The sequence below is a fragment of the Myripristis murdjan genome, chromosome 6, assembly GCF_902150065.1.
Source record: "Myripristis murdjan chromosome 6, fMyrMur1.1, whole genome shotgun sequence".
Taxonomy (NCBI): domain Eukaryota; kingdom Metazoa; phylum Chordata; class Actinopteri; order Holocentriformes; family Holocentridae; genus Myripristis; species Myripristis murdjan.
The window spans coordinates 17909457-17928365 of record NC_043985.1 but is presented as its reverse complement, the minus strand read 5'-3'; the positions used below and the strand labels follow the sequence as shown (position 1 = coordinate 17928365).

General features: G+C 42.7%; 2 protein-coding genes across 3 annotated transcripts in view; both read right to left on the bottom strand.

Moving 5' to 3' along the window:
• Positions 1-1566: 1566 nt before the first annotated feature.
• On the bottom strand, positions 1567-4534 carry saxo4 (stabilizer of axonemal microtubules 4). The gene is made up of 10 exons (XM_030053531.1): positions 4423-4534; positions 4119-4236; positions 3174-3382; positions 2830-2930; positions 2592-2657; positions 2405-2491; positions 2259-2324; positions 2066-2160; positions 1828-1929; positions 1567-1755 (listed from the first exon to the last, which is right to left on the bottom strand). Exons 1-10 carry the CDS (start codon positions 4532-4534, stop codon positions 1737-1739), a joined length of 975 nt encoding a protein of 324 aa, XP_029909391.1. The 3' UTR covers positions 1567-1736.
• A 12700-nt stretch (positions 4535-17234) lies between these two features.
• Positions 17235-18909, bottom strand: part of syt7a (synaptotagmin VIIa) — a 66854-nt gene continuing 65179 nt past the window's right edge. For both annotated transcript variants that reach the window (XM_030053735.1, XM_030053733.1), the window contains 2 exons: positions 18651-18850; positions 17235-18553 (listed from right to left, as the gene is read on the bottom strand). In XM_030053735.1, coding sequence (XP_029909595.1) covers positions 18449-18553; positions 18651-18850 — 305 coding nt within the window. In that variant the 3' untranslated portion in view covers positions 17235-18448. The remainder of the gene's footprint in view (positions 18554-18650; positions 18851-18909) is intronic.

The following is an 18909-nucleotide window of genomic DNA, read 5'->3' as shown; positions in this document are numbered from 1 at the left end:
CACACATGAAATGGACTGTCAAAAGTCAAGGAGGAGATTATTACTGAAATAAAACTCTTGAGCCTCGGGTCAGGGAGCACCACATCAAGCATAGGCTGTGTCAGGCCCACGATGACCTTCGTATATTCCTTTTGTCGGTGCCTACCTTTTCTACCTCGGCGTCTAATGTAACGTAGACCCAACCCTTGTTCTCCTCTCATCTCTGTAGTCATTATTCATGTGGACCTGGTGTGAAATTCAATCCTCTTTCCCTCCACGTATCTCTTTTTTTTCCTCCTCATCTTGTTGAAAGAGTGAAATATTTATCTAACTGCTGAAATATTTATGTGTATACTCGTGTGGCAGTGTATTGAGATTCTGTTGTTTGTGTCTGCGCTTGGGAAACAACTACAAAACAGAATGACACAATGTTTTATGTCACAGGGGCTCTTCTATGTGACTGTCATGATTCCATATTTTACAATTTACAGTTTTACATGTTAAGAGTCTTTTTTCATATACATCACATTAAATGGCTGTGTATTCACAAGGGATGTCCCAATATCAAAATTTTGGACACAGATATCAATATCAATTCCCAAAACCTGACTACCCTGGCAAAACCGTAATTAAAAAAATTACACAGAAACTTTGTGTTTCATATATTTAGGAATATAGACTACACAAGATACAAGCACAGCATTGGCCTGCTGTACTAATTAATACAATGGTGTGATTATGTGCTCTCATTTTTTTTTTTTTTTTTACAGTGATGTGACAAATATTTAATTTCGTAAGAAGTGATGTAAACAAATATTTAAACACGTAGGCTAAGGCTATGTTAGAATAAGAACACTAAGTTAGAGACTTCAAGTTGTGTTGTTAAAAAAACATTTGTAGTAATATCATTTTCGAAATTTTGGTATTGACTTGGTACCTAAGTATCAATTCCTCTGACATCCCTAGTATTCATATTACATGTTAATTCTGAATGTCATATTTCCTTCTTCAAGTCTTCACCGTGAAAATGATTACCATAAAGTATTTTATTTCACTAGGCAAATGCTTTGCGGGTACAAAGTGTCTTTTCATGTATCTCAAGTTTCGACATAGTATGTTAATTTGAGTACTGCTGGTAATGTAAAGCCACGGCACATTTCGAGAGATAGCGGAGCCCACATTTGATGTATTATATGCAAGTATCTGACACACGATGTGACGCTGCTGGAATAAGATCCGCCTCAGGTTCAGCGTCCCGCTCCTCGTGCCACAGCAATGGGTGGCTAAACATTTTGACACACAGCAGAATCAGTGCTGTACTCATTTGGAGTGCAGTTATTTTGCCCATTAGTTTACACTCCTTTCATTCTCCGTGGGTCAGTGACAGTGGAGCTGTCGACTGCACAGCAAAAACAATACGTCATCTCGGTCATGACTACCTCACTTGCTCTTTTGGCTTTGGCAGCAGTTGCTTTGCACGACTGTCTGTTCTGTTAGGCTTTTCACATGTTTTATAACAAGAATATTCTATAATGTGTCCGTTCTAACTTTCAATATTATCTCTCCTATGCAAACCACTGACTTTTCTGAGAGCTAAATGCCATCATGAAGGATTCATTGAAGACATCAAAGTAGCACACACAATAATGACAATGATGAATCCAGCATTTTATTTCATTACTTTGTGTGTTGAGCAGTTACATAGCTCTTCGCCAGACATTTGGTTTGATACTGGCTCACATCACAGGTGTGGAGCTCTATGCACTGAAGTTTTGCCTGTGGAAAAACGTAATATGAGTCACAGGGAATGTATGCATGATGGAGAGCATGTGTGCATCCTCTGTTTACCTGTCCGTGGCTCGCCTAGTGAATCCGTTGCTCCTTTTATTATTGATGCCTGCCCAGGTCGAGCCAGATCTCAGCTTTTCGACTGCAGCACGATCACAAAACCTACAATAACACATCAGTTTTAAGAGGCTCCACTGGATGCTGGGATTTCTTAGGAGAAAATCTTGCAGTGTTTAAACTGGTTAGTTAGTTAGTTAGATAGTCAGCTTAAGAGTAAATACCAAAAAAAAACACTTACTTGCTCTGATAGTGTGTGAGAAAGTGCAAGCGATCAAAAGGTGTATTTGGGAAAGTTTGGTTGCCCGGTTCATTGAGAACAAACCCAGAGCTCTCCTGGGAACAAGTGAGCAGAATATAAACAAAAATAGTTTTAAGCACGGAGGGAATATATATAATAAAATGAATACGATGGATTTGTAGTCAGTGCTAACCTTTCGTCCAATAAACCTCTCAGTTGGTGCATTATTCTTTGTCTGGGATGATGGCAGCAGGGAGGCCTGACATAGAATAGGAAGGAATGATGAGGTTGTGATATTATATTTTTGATCTACTAATGGCTGAGAGGAGAGCAACTTACTGAACAGGCCAAGGGATCTGTGGTATTTCGAGTGAACCCTGTTTCTCGAGAGGTATGAGTTCCCACGTTTGGTAATGCCTCAGTGCCCTGATAAGCAGAGGGACACTATGAAACTTCACAGTTTATGCAAAATAAAAAGACTTCAGTATCAATTATTCAACATGAATGAGAAATACTGTCTGTCAACCTGAAGAAATGATAGTGGCAAGAAGTCACTTCTCATTACTGAGTCCTGTGTCTGACGAGGCTCACCCTGAGAAGTAACCAACATTAAAACAACAAAAGTAAACATTAAGGATTAGGTAGACTAAACAGCTGTACAGTCGCTGGTGTACTGTACAGTAATGTGCTTCATATTTTCCTACAATCCAGGGTGCTAGAATTCCTTTACAAGTCTGGTGATTATTATAGTAAAAAATACCAACCAAGCAGCTGTTTTTAGGGAGAAATGTGTTTGGCTCACAGGCTGTTTCTCTAATGAAACTACTCTCTCCCTTTCGACCCACAGTCACATGGTTCCTAGAAACTGGGAATTGAAACAGATTTGTCATCACCAACCACCATCATTTTTTTTTTTTTTTTTTTACACAATGATACTCTTGCATCAGTTCTGTTATTGTCTTTCTCATGTTATCTATTTGTATTACAGTATATATTTACATTGCACTTTCTTTTTGTTATGTATGTTGAGACCATGTGGTTTAATGCACTTTAATCTTCAATAAAAAATTTGGACCTTGAAACTCATCAGTTTGTTAGTGGAGTTTACCTGTTGGTGCTGGGCGATGAGGTACGAATGCTCCCTCATATTCTGTTTGAAGAAGCACACTCACTCTTTTAGGGACAGTCCCTAGCTGAAGGTAGCCGCTCTCTCTGGCCTTGTCACTGAGATTTGGGGAGGCCTCTGAACCATCAGACCTGGTGTAAGGCTGATAATCGCGTTTGGTTTGGGATATGAAGTTGTCTGATAACAAGAGCCTGTGGACGACAACACACTTCTGTGTGAGCCAACACACAATCATTTAATGTAACCATGATCAGGCTTGGCGTCTGCTCACTTCCCTTCAATTCATTTGGGCAGTCGATTACAAAAGATTACAAAAAATATAAACTGTTGTGGGTGAGTGAGTCGAGATGATAGGCTAGATAACCACTGGACAGCAGAACGGCATAAAGAGACGGAGTTTGCCATTCAGCCAAAAAGGATGCAGGTCCTAGCCTCTGTGTTGGCAAGCATGTACGCTCACCAGGTGTCCTGAATCTCCATTATGGCTGACCCTGATCTTTGGCCTTCCCATGGAGGGGGGGACTTATTTAAGCATGTTTTCTCATTTCTGGCATGGTGGCTCAGTGGCCGCCACTGTCACCTCACAGCAAGAAGGTTTTTGGTCCTTTCTGTGTTGAGTTTGCCCGTTTTCCCTGTGTTTATGTGGGTTTCCTCCCACAGTCTATGTCCCACAGTCCCACAGACATGCAGTGAATTGATTACTCTAAATTACCCATAGATGTGAATGTGTGTGTGTCTGTGTGCTAGCCCTGTGATAGACTGCCAGCCTGTCTGAAATGTTTCCCTGCCTCCTGCTTAGTGCATAGTAGGATAAACCCTCCACCCCCAACACACACACACACACACACACACACACTCCCAGACTTAACTTTCATTTTCAGAGTCAGTGCGTGCAAAGCATTAGCCCCTCTTTGCCCTAACACTCACCCCAGCCGAGGGTTGTCAGTGAGGTCCAGACTGGGTTTGTAATATATGGCTGGTCTGAGATTTGATGAGTAACCTGTTGCAGAGTGATGAGCCAAGCAAGGAGTGAAGTTCTCCCTGCCTGTGTGAAAGACAGCGGTACAAATACAGCTGGTCAGCGGAAAGCAATGTACTGGTGCCATTTGAGTCCTAATCCTTTTTGGAGATGCTCATGGTGATCAAAGCTTTTGCCTGTTTATGCTTTAACTCTTTGATTCCGTTCTCTCATGCAAAGTGTGATGCTTTCCACCTCACTGTACAATCTCACCATATGAAGCCTTATTATAGCCACTGCAGAGGCTGAGTGTGCTGCTGGTCAGTCGTCCCCTGATGCCTGTTGCTCCCACAGTCGGCGTGACTATCTTCCCCTGCTCAGCCATCTGTGACTGGTGTAATGGAAACCTTCACTGACATCGGTGATGGATGGCCAGTCCTTAGGGCATGCGGGCTGTGTTGTAACCACAAATGAAAAGCCAACAACAGTAAACAAGGTATAACTGCTTAGTTTTGGCATTATCCATCAAAGCTTTCTCAAAAGGGGATTATACAATCTATAGGGAATAATGCACAATGCCCTCCTTTTCTCAAATGCTGTTGCCACAACAATGTGTTAGTTTGCAGGAGAAAAGTTCCAGGTAAAAGTAATACCACTCTTGCTTTGTAGGTTAACCTATTTTTACTGCATATAAATACCAGAAAAAAATATCTCCCACAGTACAGTAAAGCTCAACTGAGACCCGAGGCATACCTGAATCTCCTGGTTGTCTGCTCACCTTTCTGTCTCGCAGTGTGGTTTTGTAGGACAACAAGTCTCTGTTGCTAGGAGATTCTGCACAAGGGCAGAACATTACAGCTGAAGAATGACTTCATAATTTAAGAGGTCACCTTCTTACATTCAGCACCAGCATTGTTTTTCTATTAAGCCCTATGTTTTGTTTCTTAAAGACTTTGTCCTTGCAGGTAATTTGACTGGGTCAAAGCAAGATTTAATTTTCTGTTTTACCTCCTGCTACACCGAGGTCTGTTGTGGGATTCATGATTTGTTGCCTGCAAATTGCACTTTAATCGGCTGTTCTCGGCACATTTTGTGATGGTGCTAATAACATCAATACTCTGTCTTTCAGCTGAGCAGACATTAAAGGCAAGTGCACATTTGCAGTAACAAATAGCCACACCGGCCTTCACATGACAGTTCTCAAAAATGACCACTGGATGGCAGTGTGACGCCATACAGGCAGTGACTATTTTCAGACTCCTCGCATCTCAGAATAGATGTAAGATAATGTGAGATGATGGATGACTTGAAATTGCACAAAGTTATCACCCAACGTTGTTTACCGGGGTAAATATCTCCCCACCAAATATATAATATCTACACATGCTTGATTTTTTTAATGAATATTAACTAGATGGACAGTGTGTTCTCATGCATCATTTCCCAGCTCCAGTAGGATTTCTCCACTTCAGACATAAACACACATTCACACTGGCTAGCACACCAGCAAGCAGGGATCCAGAATTAACTGGAGGGGGCAAACTATCATATAAAACTGTGTGATCTCCACGGAGTGGATGCAACACTCGCTGAGCTTTGGGCTACATCGGGGATTCCATATCCTCTTCAAACAGACAAGCATGTTTTTCTTCCTCATTTCACTGGCTGGGGATTCTGAATCACAGTATGACAGATAATCTATTCCTGTTAAGAAATGTAAGTGGGGGTTTTTCCATGACAGCCTGCTCACCCACTGGATCAGTTCATCGCCAGCACCAACAATGCATATTCACATCATGTCGACACTTTCGTTTAATTCTCACACCCCTTTCCTTCTCTTTTCATCTCATCCCCTTGGATTCACACTGCATCTCCACCTCTGTCACACCACTTTGTGTTGCCTTTCTTCTCTCCATCTGTCTGGCATTGGAAGCCGATGGTGCCTATCTTTACCAAGCTGCTGCTCGTATTGTAAATCCACAGTCTTTCTTGCCTGACAAGCTGTTGTGTAACTGTTCATTATCTTCTCCAAAACAGAAAAAAAAGAGTAACTACAGGGAAACTTCTGCATCACTGACACTGACAGTCCCATTTCCTGCTTCTTTGCTTGTAAACACAACATGCAGATTATTGGCATTTTCCAGTCATAGCTTCACAGTAATCTAATGGCCAGGAATAGCAACTATGTGTCATGGGAGGCTGAAAGTCTGTGGGTTTTCACTCCAAACCAAAAACTACACCTCCTGATGTCACTGATTAGAAAGCCTTCAATCACAAAAGCCAAGCTAATCACTGCAATAACCTAGTGTAATATTGCACACGGTTGCCTACGTCTGCCATACAGCTCACTGTGAATTATGCTTATGCTACATCTATATAATTCACATATCTGCTGTGGCCAAGCTGCAGCAGACATGAATACAAATGTTAAGGAAATTATATATATTTCCAGATAGTATCAAAAGGGCCTGCTTCTTGATAAAAAAAATCCAGAATAAATACACAGCTGAAAACAACAATTTCTGTGCCTTATGCAACAGATTGCACTCGTGATAACACCCAGAACACTGAGGAAGCTTAAGAGAAGAAAAAGGTGGGTGCAGCGGATCTAAAAATAGACCGAGGTGATGCAAGCGAGGGTCTCCCGTCGAGTGATGCGTTTGGCTTGCCTGCAGCCGTCTGTTGTAGTTCAGAGAAGGACAACACCTCAGCCCCTGTCTGCAGGAGCTTGGCTGACTGAGTGTCCGTCTGTGTGCCCGTCTGCTTTCTGCTCAACTCTGCTCTTCATACTCTACTGCTCCAGGGGGACAGGGGGAGACTCTCAATGGTTTCTCTGTCAGTTCAATAACCTGCCTCTGTGTCTACCATAGAATATCGTCAAATTAATATTTAGAGAGATATAAGAGACAGCTCAAGCTCTAAGGACCTTCTTTGTGTGGCAGGTCTCAGAGGTGCTCTCTCTGCTTCATCGCCTCACTGTTCCTAAGACTTATCTCTTCTCCTGCTTCCTTTTTGACTTCTGTACTTAATAGGCAAATCTGGCACAGACAGTTTGGAGTAAACTGCGCTGTCATCTTTTTCCATTTTGAGTTTCAGTCAGCTTTTGTGCATGTAATACTAAAGAGGCAGCGTATGATCAGCAGAATGGGATTCGGGCATAAACCAAGACATTTAAAGTCAAAGCAAATACATTTCCTGTCATGTACAAGACAAGCCATTCTGTAACTTGATGAGAAGCAGATTACATGGCAGAAAAACACCCAAGATCATCAGATTTCACTATTGTGTTGATGTCCTAAGAAGTGACATTTAATATTTATGTAATTGTATGTTTGATAGATTGAAACTGAGTAGGAGCACAACTGTTGAATTAATTGCAACGTGTCAAAAGCAAAACCAAACTGCAGAAGTTAATTAAGCTAGATAAGAAAATCTGTCACCATTCTTGGAAATACATAAAGGATTCCTTCAGAGTATAATATGTAACAGAGTGATTAATTTACCTGCATGCTGACTAATGTGTTAGTCAGAGCAGAGGCTTTCTGCCCCACAAAATTATTTGTACAAAATTGCTATCAGAAGATTAGAGCACTGAGCCTTGCAAATTGCTGTCTCTAACTATCAACAAATGGGCGTGCATGTTAAATTGAAATGGGTATCATTATGGATTGTAATGACTTATATTACAACTCATATACAGTGTGTGTGTGTGTGTGTGTGTGTGTTAGTGGTGTAACCACTCATTAATTGTCTCAATGCATTGCTTATATATTGTGCTGATGCAACTGCATTGATCTGATAAAAGATATAAATAGAAATGAACCCCTATGACATTGGCAGAAATCCATAAGAAAGGCTTTCAATGGATTCATCCATGAAACAAAAAACACCTAACATTGTGGTGATCTAATAGAATATTATAGTACTATAATATACTATGTATATACTATAATATATTGCAACTTCTTGTCAGTGTTTTTTTTTTTTTTTTTGTAAGTGTAATTGTTTTTTCACATTGTAATAGAAAATGAATAACAAGTGTTTATTAATGGATACAAATTTTGTGGCTAAAAGTACTCAATCAAATCCTTCAGTTGAATCGTGCTTTACAAACTTGAACTGAATGGAAATTGTTCCAAAAATGAAAATCTTTCTTAAATTGAATAAATTTGTGGATCATGAATCAATCTTAAGCCAAAGCTTCACACCCCTTGTGTTTATCTCTCAGACACATCTCCAGCTGAAACAGTGTAAAACATCTTAAGAGTCAGTGGTCAAATCTACAACATCACTCCCCAGTTTACCGTGCAAAACAAATTCCAAGAACAATGAATCTCTCAACACAGGTTTAGTAAAAATGATTCTTTAATATGGAACAAAATCAGAGCTCAGCTCCATAGCTCCGCCCACCCGACACACCCTGTAACACAGATGGGTGGAGGAGGACGAGAAAATCAACCAGTAAGATCACAGTCCGCTCGGCCAAAAAACAGGAGAGGCTAAAAAACATGGAACGCAAAACAAAAGTGCTACTGGGTTTGACCTCCAGACGCCCTCGTTGCTGTCCCTCCTGACCCAGGATGTGCCCACAGGGACGGCAGGCCTCTCTACCGCCTCCCCCAGGGCTCTCCCACCTCCAGCTCACCTCATTTATCTCACCCCACAGCCTCTCAGCAGGAGCCAGGAGGGGCCTGGTGATATACTGTACAGTGCACAGTGGCTCCTCAAGCCAGCCAGTGACTCAGTGACCTCTCAGAGCCAATGAGGTCAGCGTGGAGGCGGGTACGGAGGAGCAGAGAGGCACGCGTGAAGGTCCTTAAGTTGAGTGTGCTGTCAGCTGCGGGGAAGAGGCCCTCAGAGGGACATGAACACAGACAAGACGTCTTGGTTATTATCATGGCTCCAGGTGAAACGTCTGTGGTTCAGCTCTTCTGCGGGTTTTCGCCCAGCCGGTACGTGAAGTCTAATTTATCCTACATGTTGCTCACTTGGTTCGAATGGAATGTTTGAAGTTTTAAAGTTAGAGGAAATGGGAAGGTGCAGGAGGGAGAGGGGGTCTGTGGAGCCAGCCCAGTGAGAACCCATCACTATCCTAACACAGGGACATCAACAGAAGTACTACACAGATATGTACAGAGCAACCAAGCAACACATTGGAATACTGATTAATAAATTTGGCGTGGGAAAGGGAAGGTAATAATATTCCACTACAAATGTACATATCCCACTCTTATTACATTTTTACGCAGTTGGTCCAATCGTTAAGGCTATTCCCTTTAGTCTTGCTACAAATAGGCATCTGAAGGGTGGCGCAGACGACCACCAGCCACTGCGACATAGATTTGAGTCAAAAGCCTTTGCTCGGGCCTCTGTATATGGCTGCTTTGTGTTTCTGCGCGTTGTGCTGACAGCTGCCCTTCTCCTCTGCACTTGTGTTCAGGAGGAAAATGGAGCTTTGGGCTTGATCTGACACACCACCTCGAGCACATCTCATAGGTCAACCCATGAAGGCATAAACTGCTGGAGCATGACAAAGAGGGAAAGTCTGGGAACTTCCTTGTTGCACAGCTCCCTTCCCTTTCAAAGATGTTTGTGCTAATAAATCATTCTCTGGTCCACAGAGCTCTGTAGGAAATCTAAGGCCTCTCCTGCTGTACAGTAATGTACCGGGTGCATTTCCCCAGTGAGGGAGGAGGAGGGGTGAGAGCTGGAGCTGCTAATGGACAAAGAATCACAGATAGATGAGGAAGCATGGATTACTGAGGAATTAGTCGGACTCTCGCGGTGTATGCATTAACAGTTCAATGGGAGAATAAATGAACAATCGGGTCCGACGAAGTGGAAATCTATACTTGGTGGAGGATTAAAATGAGGGATTATAATGAAGGAGGCGAAGAGAGAGAGAGAGAGAGAGAAAGAGAGAGAGAGAGAGAGAGAGGGCATCTGTCAGCTTCAGCTAGCACGGTCATCCCACACCTTAACACACACTGCATTTACGTGACACAACTACACCAGCGAGAAGGGAAGAGGGGAGGCACTGCACAGAGAGCACTAGCACTACCATGGACGGACAGACACCTAACACACACTACTGCACAGGGTCCCATTCTGCGTTCCAATGCACTCTCCTGGCTGCCAGAACCTCGCTGTGTCTCATCAAGAAATAAACGACAAATAAACCGATTAACAAACAAACGGAGATGAAAAGAAGAACAACACACACTTTGGATCACTGGCTAATAAAAAAATAAACCGGAAACAAAACCTAGAATATAAAAAGAGCCAGTGGCACCAGATTTTACAGAAAGCATGTTCTCAATAACTGGCTTTTGAACAGCTCTACGCTTTTTCTTTTAGTCTACCAAGTATATACTATTAACCTTACCAGGCAGCTAAAATCTATACAGTACTGTCATTTTTCATATATTTATAGATATTTATACACTATACAAAGTTGGCAAAAATACATAAATAAATACATTAAATTAGATTGTACACATCACAATTGTGTATTTTAAGTTAGCGCACTCTTTGTTGAAGAGGTGGGCCATATGGTAAATTGAGGACGGGGGTGGAGAAAAAGGAGTGTTACCCTCTACATCCCTGATGCAAAGGAGTCACCATCAGACTAAGCCATAATGCTGCTAAGGTAAGTAATAGTTATATATTTCTGTGTTGTATGGCCTTAGATAAATTTATTGTATTGCTTATTACCTACCTGATTAAAATGTACAGGAGTTAGAGGCAGCTCTAACCGATTCGCAACTCATATTTACAACTGAACCAATTTACATTTTATTAACCAGTGTGGAGAGAAAAAATAAATATAGCCAGAGGGGTGTGCATTTAGGGAAAAGAGTCAAAATGAATTTTCAGCGCATCAGTGTGTGTGTGTGTGTGTGTGTGTGTGTGTGTGTGTTTGTGTGTGCTGTATTTGCCGGCCCTCAGAGGGATGGCATTACAAATGATGGCAGGGCTGTATCCACTGTCCTTCCTGCAGACTGCTGCTGGGAGTATCTGCTGTGCCATATCATGTCTGTGTCCTAGTCTGGTGGAGACAGAACTAAAAGTTATCTGAAACTGATAAGCTCTTTTTCCTGTACTGTACACAAGCTCAGCCAGATACATGAGGCGAAAGCATACAGAAAATATGGAAGTGGCTGCACAGGCACCTGCTGAAAAAAATGGTTGGACTAAAAAGCCCTGTGCATTCCTTTGGGTGCAGCACTGAGCTAAATATATGTCTGGCATGAAAGCATAGGGCATGTTGGAGGCAATATTGGGAACGATCAATCCTGCTCTTCTTAACTTTTTTTGGAATTACTAAAAACCCTTAAGCCCACCAAACTGCAGTTTATTTTTTTTTGGTTTTCATAATAATCCTGGTTTTGCAGACTGCACATGCTAGAGTTTAAGAAGTCTTATTACATACATCTGACTAAGCAAGAGACAAGCCTATTACTATACGGCAAGTTCAGGGGAGCAATTTTCGCTTAATCACTGGTCTGTCCAGACATGAGGGCCAAAATCGCAAGCGTGCAAGTTCTCATTACTGGGTGAAAGCGAGAGTGTGCATCCTTGCTCTGGAATCCACTCCCCTCCAAACATGCCCAGCCCCATGTTCAGCCTCGAACAGAGCAAATAATGAGTCCAAATTCAATGAGGAAGGCATCATCAGTGTCAGTACAGGGCCAATCCCCTCTAACACAATGGCATTACAGTAAATCCCCAAAGCTATAAGCAGAAAGGGGTGAGATGCAATGCCAAGCCACTAGGACAGAGCGAGTCCACAAGGAGGCAACGTGTTCTCTCCACACACAGTCTTCAGCTCCATACGCAAGGAGTGCTTTGTTGCTGACGTACATCATAAATGTAAAGAGGTTTTGCGACACAAATAACACAGGCTACAATAAATACTTGTCACAATTTTTGTCACTTAGCCTATTTCCTGGAGGAGTAGAGGTTAAAGGTCAGAATGTGGCAGTGTTGCTACAGAGGGCCCGGGATGTGTTGGGTATCACTCCTTCCCTTAGTTTCTCGTGCCCAGACCTCACTACACCTCCAACAAAAATACAGCGGACATCAAAAGCCCTTTTTCAAGAAGGGCAGGTATAATCAGCTTCAGCATCGTCAACATCACCATTGTTATCATGAATATTCTTGTTTTCTTCATCATTTCAAGTGACAAATGAAAACTCGGCATACAACAAATGTTAATTTTCACCAACAATATTTACATAAAGTTCTCAAAAACAGAATAAGGATTCTTCTTATCACATTTTTGTAAAGAAATAAACCCAACACAAGAACACCAAGCACACACATACATACACACTGACCAACAGTCAAATGTAAACAAAAAATATATTATTACTCATTAGTGTTTTTCATATTCGTTTTGTTACCATTCTAATTATTCTTACATGAACCCTGATTGTGAGAAGTCACATTGGTTTTCACCAGATGCTTAAAACAATTGAAAGGGTGAGCGAGGGGAGGCAAGGTCTGACTGGGCAGGGCTGAACTCACAAAGGTGACAAAGGAGACCCACACCGCTGAGCCGACTCAGCCTTCTTAATATGATTCTGCAGGGGGAAAAAAATACACACACACACTCCCAGCTACTGCAGTTGGTCCATGATGAGATTAATACAGGCCTACTTTAAACCATACACTCTTAGAATTTACCTCAAGACCAAAAAAGCACAGTGCATTCTTAATTCGATATGGCACAGACGACAGCAAGGCAGGCACCTCTCCAGCGCAGTGACTCATTGACACTCATCTTAAGAGGGGCATATCCATCAAAAGGGACCAGTGTCACAGAATAAGAGAGAAGCTGAAGAGGGATGAGCGCATGACAAGGACAAACAATATTGTCAGACTCAGAAGAATATGTTTCTAATCCCTTGGCAAACAGGTGTGACCCCTTCAGCCAATAAAGCTTCCGGTTATTTAGAAAGAGGTGCAGGGTGCAGCGTCAACCAGGGAGAGACGGAGGGAGAGAGGGAGGGAGGGAGGGATGGCTGCCCGTGACAATGATAAATTTGGGGGGACAAATCTATGAATAAACATCTCAGAGGAGATCTGTCCTTCTCTCTCCCTCTAAGCAGCTGTCCAAGCTAATAAAAAAACAGTTTGGCTGTGTTGAATGTTGAATAAAATCCTACAAGAAAACAGACAGCACACGAGGGGAAATGTGACACATGAAGGGTTTGAAATGGCCAGCAAAAACTAAACTTCCATTAAAATGTGGAAAACGTCCATTTGATGTAAGAGTAAAAAAGCCTGGATTCTGTGGTGAAATTGTGGCTGTCTTTGTGGATTAAATCTTAGCAATCGCAGACTAATTATCCACACCTGCACGTACCTCTTGGCTCCGACAAGGAATCAGGAGATGATGAATGATGGAGCCAAGACGGCACACAAGGAAAAGGAGTATATCGAGCTGGCTGAATATTTTGACTGGGAGCATCTGCGACACTGCCATGTTACACTCATGAGCGGCTTGGTCACTGCTCACTGTTTGGCTACCAACCTGCCATTATGATACAACTGGAATTTAGAAATGATCACCTTCTCCTTTACTTTGTTTAGCTCTAAGCCTCCCATCCATTTTCATAATCTTTCTGTTTGACTGCTGGCTGTGAACAAGCACAATGTTAGGGACTATCTGGTTATTTAATGGAGTGTGCAACATTCTGGACACTCTATGATGGATGAGTCTTATTACACTGAGTGGCCTAAAATAAATACTTTATACTCTTAAATTGCATCCTCTCAGAGTGCGGGTAATATTACTGTCAAATTTAAGTATAACTTTCTATGCTATTTGTAGTGCTAACAATTGACTTTGTGACTTTGAGTGTAAATAGCCATCTGGTGTAGATAAATCTTGATTGTTCTCCTTCCAGATTGCAAATGAAGGTGGCAAGGAGTTAGTCTCTCCTTTTTCTTGCTGCGCAAAATCTCTGCTTAAATTGCCCAGTCACAGTTCCTTATAATTTTGAGAGCGAGAGACAGGAAAGGCAGAGGAGAGAGAGGCGATGACATGCAGCAAAGAGCCAGGGACAGATTCAAACCCAGGCCACGGCGGTAAAGACCCAGCCTTAATATGTGGTAGGCACTCTACCAGGTGAGCCACCAGGATACCCAAGTTTCTTATCATTTTATGATAAGAAGTAAATGTTTCCTAGCACAGTGATTTTTTTTTTTTACATGAATGTCACTGACGCTGGACCAGACATTATAAAAACAAAACTCTAACAGCTAACAAAATAACTCTTCCCCAGTTACTTCAGTATTCTCCAGCCTATAGTCTTTACCATCTACAATCTAATTATACAGAAAAAAATGAACAAACAACAACAGCAAAAACTCTGTCTGCCTTTCACTCAGATGATAAATATAAAGAATGAACTTTTTAAACTGAGTATGCCTTGAATTCACACATGACTTTGAGCTGCTCTCAACTGGAGAGCACTCAGTGGTGCAACTTTTGAAAGCCAAGTCGCACTGCAGCCTCCTGTCTACCTTCCAGGATCAGTGGCGTCACACGCTGCCGCATGTTACTAAGAATAAAGCCATATCCCCCAATTTACACAGTCATTGATGACTAAGCTTTATAAACCCTTGCGGCATTGCAATTTATCACAGCAACATACAATTTTGGTGAAAGGAAATGGCATAAGTATTTTGTTGACTCACTACCTGCACACCTGCATAGTCAAATGTGTGAAATCACCGTTTCACAAGTGGCCTCCTACTGATTTACTTGCTTGTTTTGACTGATAATCATTCCTCCCAGTCAATGATATTCACAGTGTTGATAATGAGAGACCCCCCGTGGTTTATATTATTTTTTAGCTAGTATTACGTCCCCTAATTCTGTGACCCCACCCCACCCCCCACCCCCATCCCAAGGAAGCAGATATTGCTCCTCTCTGAACGCCTAATGGGAGTGTAATGTGCTGTGACACCCGAGGCAGTGGCTGTCAAAACAGTGGGCCCTGCTCCACGGCTGGCCAATTGTTCTGAAGGGTGCTGGACTGGATCAGCGCATCACAGCACCCAGCACCCAGTACCCAGTCTCACACGAGACATACTGCACTGAACACACTCCCGCATGTGCCACACACAGTACATCATGTACTGTCCACACTGCCATGTAGAAATACTACATGAAGACTGTCTGGCTACACATCAGGTGTTCTACAATTTACAAATCTTCCATCCGCCGCCGCTGCTGACCATGTTATCTTTGTTAAATCAAAACAACCACAAGAACATAATAGGTGGCCAAATTATTGCAAGAAGAAGCAAAACCAAATCCACTGCAGGGTAAAAATCATTTTGTACACCCATTTTGATGAGCCTGGACTTAGTACAAACAATAATGACAAAATGCTGCATATGCATAAAGAAATGTCCTAACCTGACAACAACCAGCAGTTGCACAAATTCCAAAATGATTATGCATGCTTGCTAAGCTAATCTAACTTGAGAGATGTTTAAAGGAAATAAAAACTGAGCTGCGGCAGTGAAAATCCTCAATAGCTGAACGGAGTGATGCTTTGCAGAGCATCATGAATGTGAAGACACATTTGTCGACTAGTGTTTATATTGAATTAGAGAAAATTTCCTCTTTTAATTTATAATGCAACCATGCATGACTGTGACAAGCTAATCATTTACAGCATCAAGACTAAAAGAAGCAGATTTCTCAATGGCTTTCAGTATTCATGTTGCTGCATTATGGCTATTTTATCCAGGTTACATAAATGTCCGGTTCAGCTGACGGTGCCTTGCAAGCAAAGCAGCTTTACCAGCGGACTCAAGCACTGAAGGCCAAGATGATACATAATCTATAAGCATCTATCTCACAGTCGCATCAAATCAAACCAACCATTCAGACATCTGATATCACACCTTTTGTCTGTGACATACACCCATCCATTGGCTTTCACCAACTGAAAGACAAAGCTGCTTTGTTGTCTTATTTTTTTATTCAATGACCACACCAGAATGTCTGTCTTCCTCTTTTCAGACATGCACCGGTCCCTCCACAGAGACGTTATGACAACCACATAGCAACCAGACTCTTGGCTCCTAAGCCGTGCGGGCCATACGTGCTGTTGATGGCCACGCTGTGTAATAGTGATGTGTTGGCTGGCCTCCATGTGACAAGTCGACAAGCAAATCTCTCTGTCCTGGCCTGACATTTCACACACTTGCGGCCTGCCATCAGGAATCTGTTGACTTCCAAAACACACATGCACTCGCACTCACACACACACACACACACACACACACACACACATGCATACAGGGAGGAAAATGGGTGGAACAAAGAGAGGAGGATGTGAGCCCTGCATCCATCCTCTCTGTCCTCTGTCCTACCTCAGGACCCTGAGGCCACAGAGCAGACGTCGCCTCACCCCAGCTGCTGCTCACCCTTTCAGATACTCCTCCCTTAATTGTCATCAGTACCATAATCATCATCATCAAAACTATCATCATCATTATTATTGTTATTACATTTTCAAAAAGTGCAGATAAAATTTCCCGTGCCCTCGTTTGGAGCGCTGGGTGGTAAAGGAGGATGGGGAAACAATGGCAGTAAGAAGAGCAATAAGAGCGCAAGATGAGAAAGAGAAAAGAGAAGAAGATATTTGCCGAGTCTGAACTGTGTTGATCCTGTGAACACACACGTACATGCATATACACACACACGCACATTCGTAGACACACACACAGCAACACGCGCACATGAATGCAGCCACACCATGCACAGGTTAAGTCAAAAATGGTGGGAGCTCAGAGGATTCTTGCAGGAGATCAACCCCCATTGACATATCAGGGCAACACAAGAGCACAGGGCAGCACAAGGAATTCATAGTGTACAGAACATACACACAAGTGTGTGCACACACCCAAATGCATGTGCACACACGCACACAGCATAGCCCAGAAAACTTGCTTTTTGCTTCTATTTTCATCTTAATGTTGGAAGAACATTTTAATTAGTTTCTTCAGTTGGTGATTTTGTGAAAAATGACATCATCGCATTTTGGGGGATGCTTTTCTTTTTTCTTTTTTTTTTCTTTTTTTTTCATCTTCTTTTTTCTCTCTCCATGTCAGGGCATTTGTCTGGAAAACCCAGGAGTGATCCATTTCAGAAGTTTATTGTGTTCCTGCTTTCCCAGTTCGGTAGGTTCAGTGTTTTTTTAATCTCTACTTTTGTTGGAGCTACAGCACAGCACCCACAGCACACAGACGACAAGGGGTCCAGAAAGGGGAAGGTTCACTAATGTTGTGCCAGAGGAAGAAAGGCAGAGAGAGAGAGAGAGAGAGAAAGAGAGAGAGGGAGAGAGAGACAGAGAGGGAGAGAGAGAGAGAGAGAGAGAACAACAAGAAAAGAGAGAGACAGAAAGGTATAGAGAAGAAAAGAGAGGGTGAGAGAGACAGTATCAACAATTCCTTTGAGTCCAGCTGATTTCAGGAAAGTCATTACAAACCGTACAGTGATTGCTTTCTACAACTTCAGCTGAACATTAAACCACTTTTCAGTGAAAAGAAAGAGGGCCAAAATGTGGGGGAGGACATAGTACTATCGGGACACACGACAAAGACAAGCCAACAAATGAAAAGACAGGAGAGATGGACATTGGAGGGACAATAAGGCAGGGTATGGACAAAACATATTCCTAATGTGTTTAGGGGGTCCTGCCAATCTATACGCCATATCTATATATTACGTAATTAATTTCTATTTATATTACGTACATATAGCACATACTGTATAGTATTGTTTACCTGGAATAGTCATAGAGTAGGATTACATGAGATTAGATCATTATGCCATACTTAAGATTCTCTGTGATCCCACGGGACTGGCACCTTATTTAGGTCAGGGGCTGGGGGTCTCTCAAAGAGGGAGGGTCAACAAAGAGACAAACAGAACATTAGATTTTCACAGGCGAAGTGCATAAGGACAGACAGACATACAGACAGTCAGAAACAGGGGGACCATTGGCAAAGTGGTAGACACAGAAATTAAAACAGGGCTGAATGAGAGGGAACAGAGGGAGAGGGGAGGAGAGTCGGAGGAAAATAGAGAAGATAGAGGTTTGGAGAGAAGAGAAAAGAGTTTAAAGGTTTAAGAGAGCAGATGGCTAATTGTACCCGTGTTTCGCAGCCTGGCAGCAAGTCAGTCTTGTGCATAAGGACGGGAGTAGAAGGGGAGGGGAAGGGAAAACAGGAGATGGGGAGGGGCCGTGGAGGAAGCTGGGCGGCGCGATCAGGCCTTGAGAGCGTGCCACTGGGCGACGTTAGTACGCGGCCGACCCATCATGTCTTTCCAGTGCTTCACTTCCGCTGGCCCGCTCTTCCACGATAGATAGATCTGCGAGGGTAAAGAGACGTTTGACAAATGAAAAAACCAGAAGCGACGACAATGAAGATGATCTCAACTGTTGTAACCAAATAATGCCAAGCGTTACCTTGCCGATAACGTCGTTGCGGCTGAGCCTGTCCTTGTCCATGACAGTGATGATGATGGTGGTCTCCCTCAGCACATGGGCGGGCACATCGAAGGGGAAAGACTCGTTGAAGACTGGGTTCAGACAGCGCTTCATCACCACCGTCTTTTTCTTCTCCACACGCTTGTCCTTGTGCATCAGCCACACCTTCACATAGGGATCTGCAGTATGGATGGGCAGAGGACGATGCGCACCGAATTACAGGGAGCGCATGCAGGAC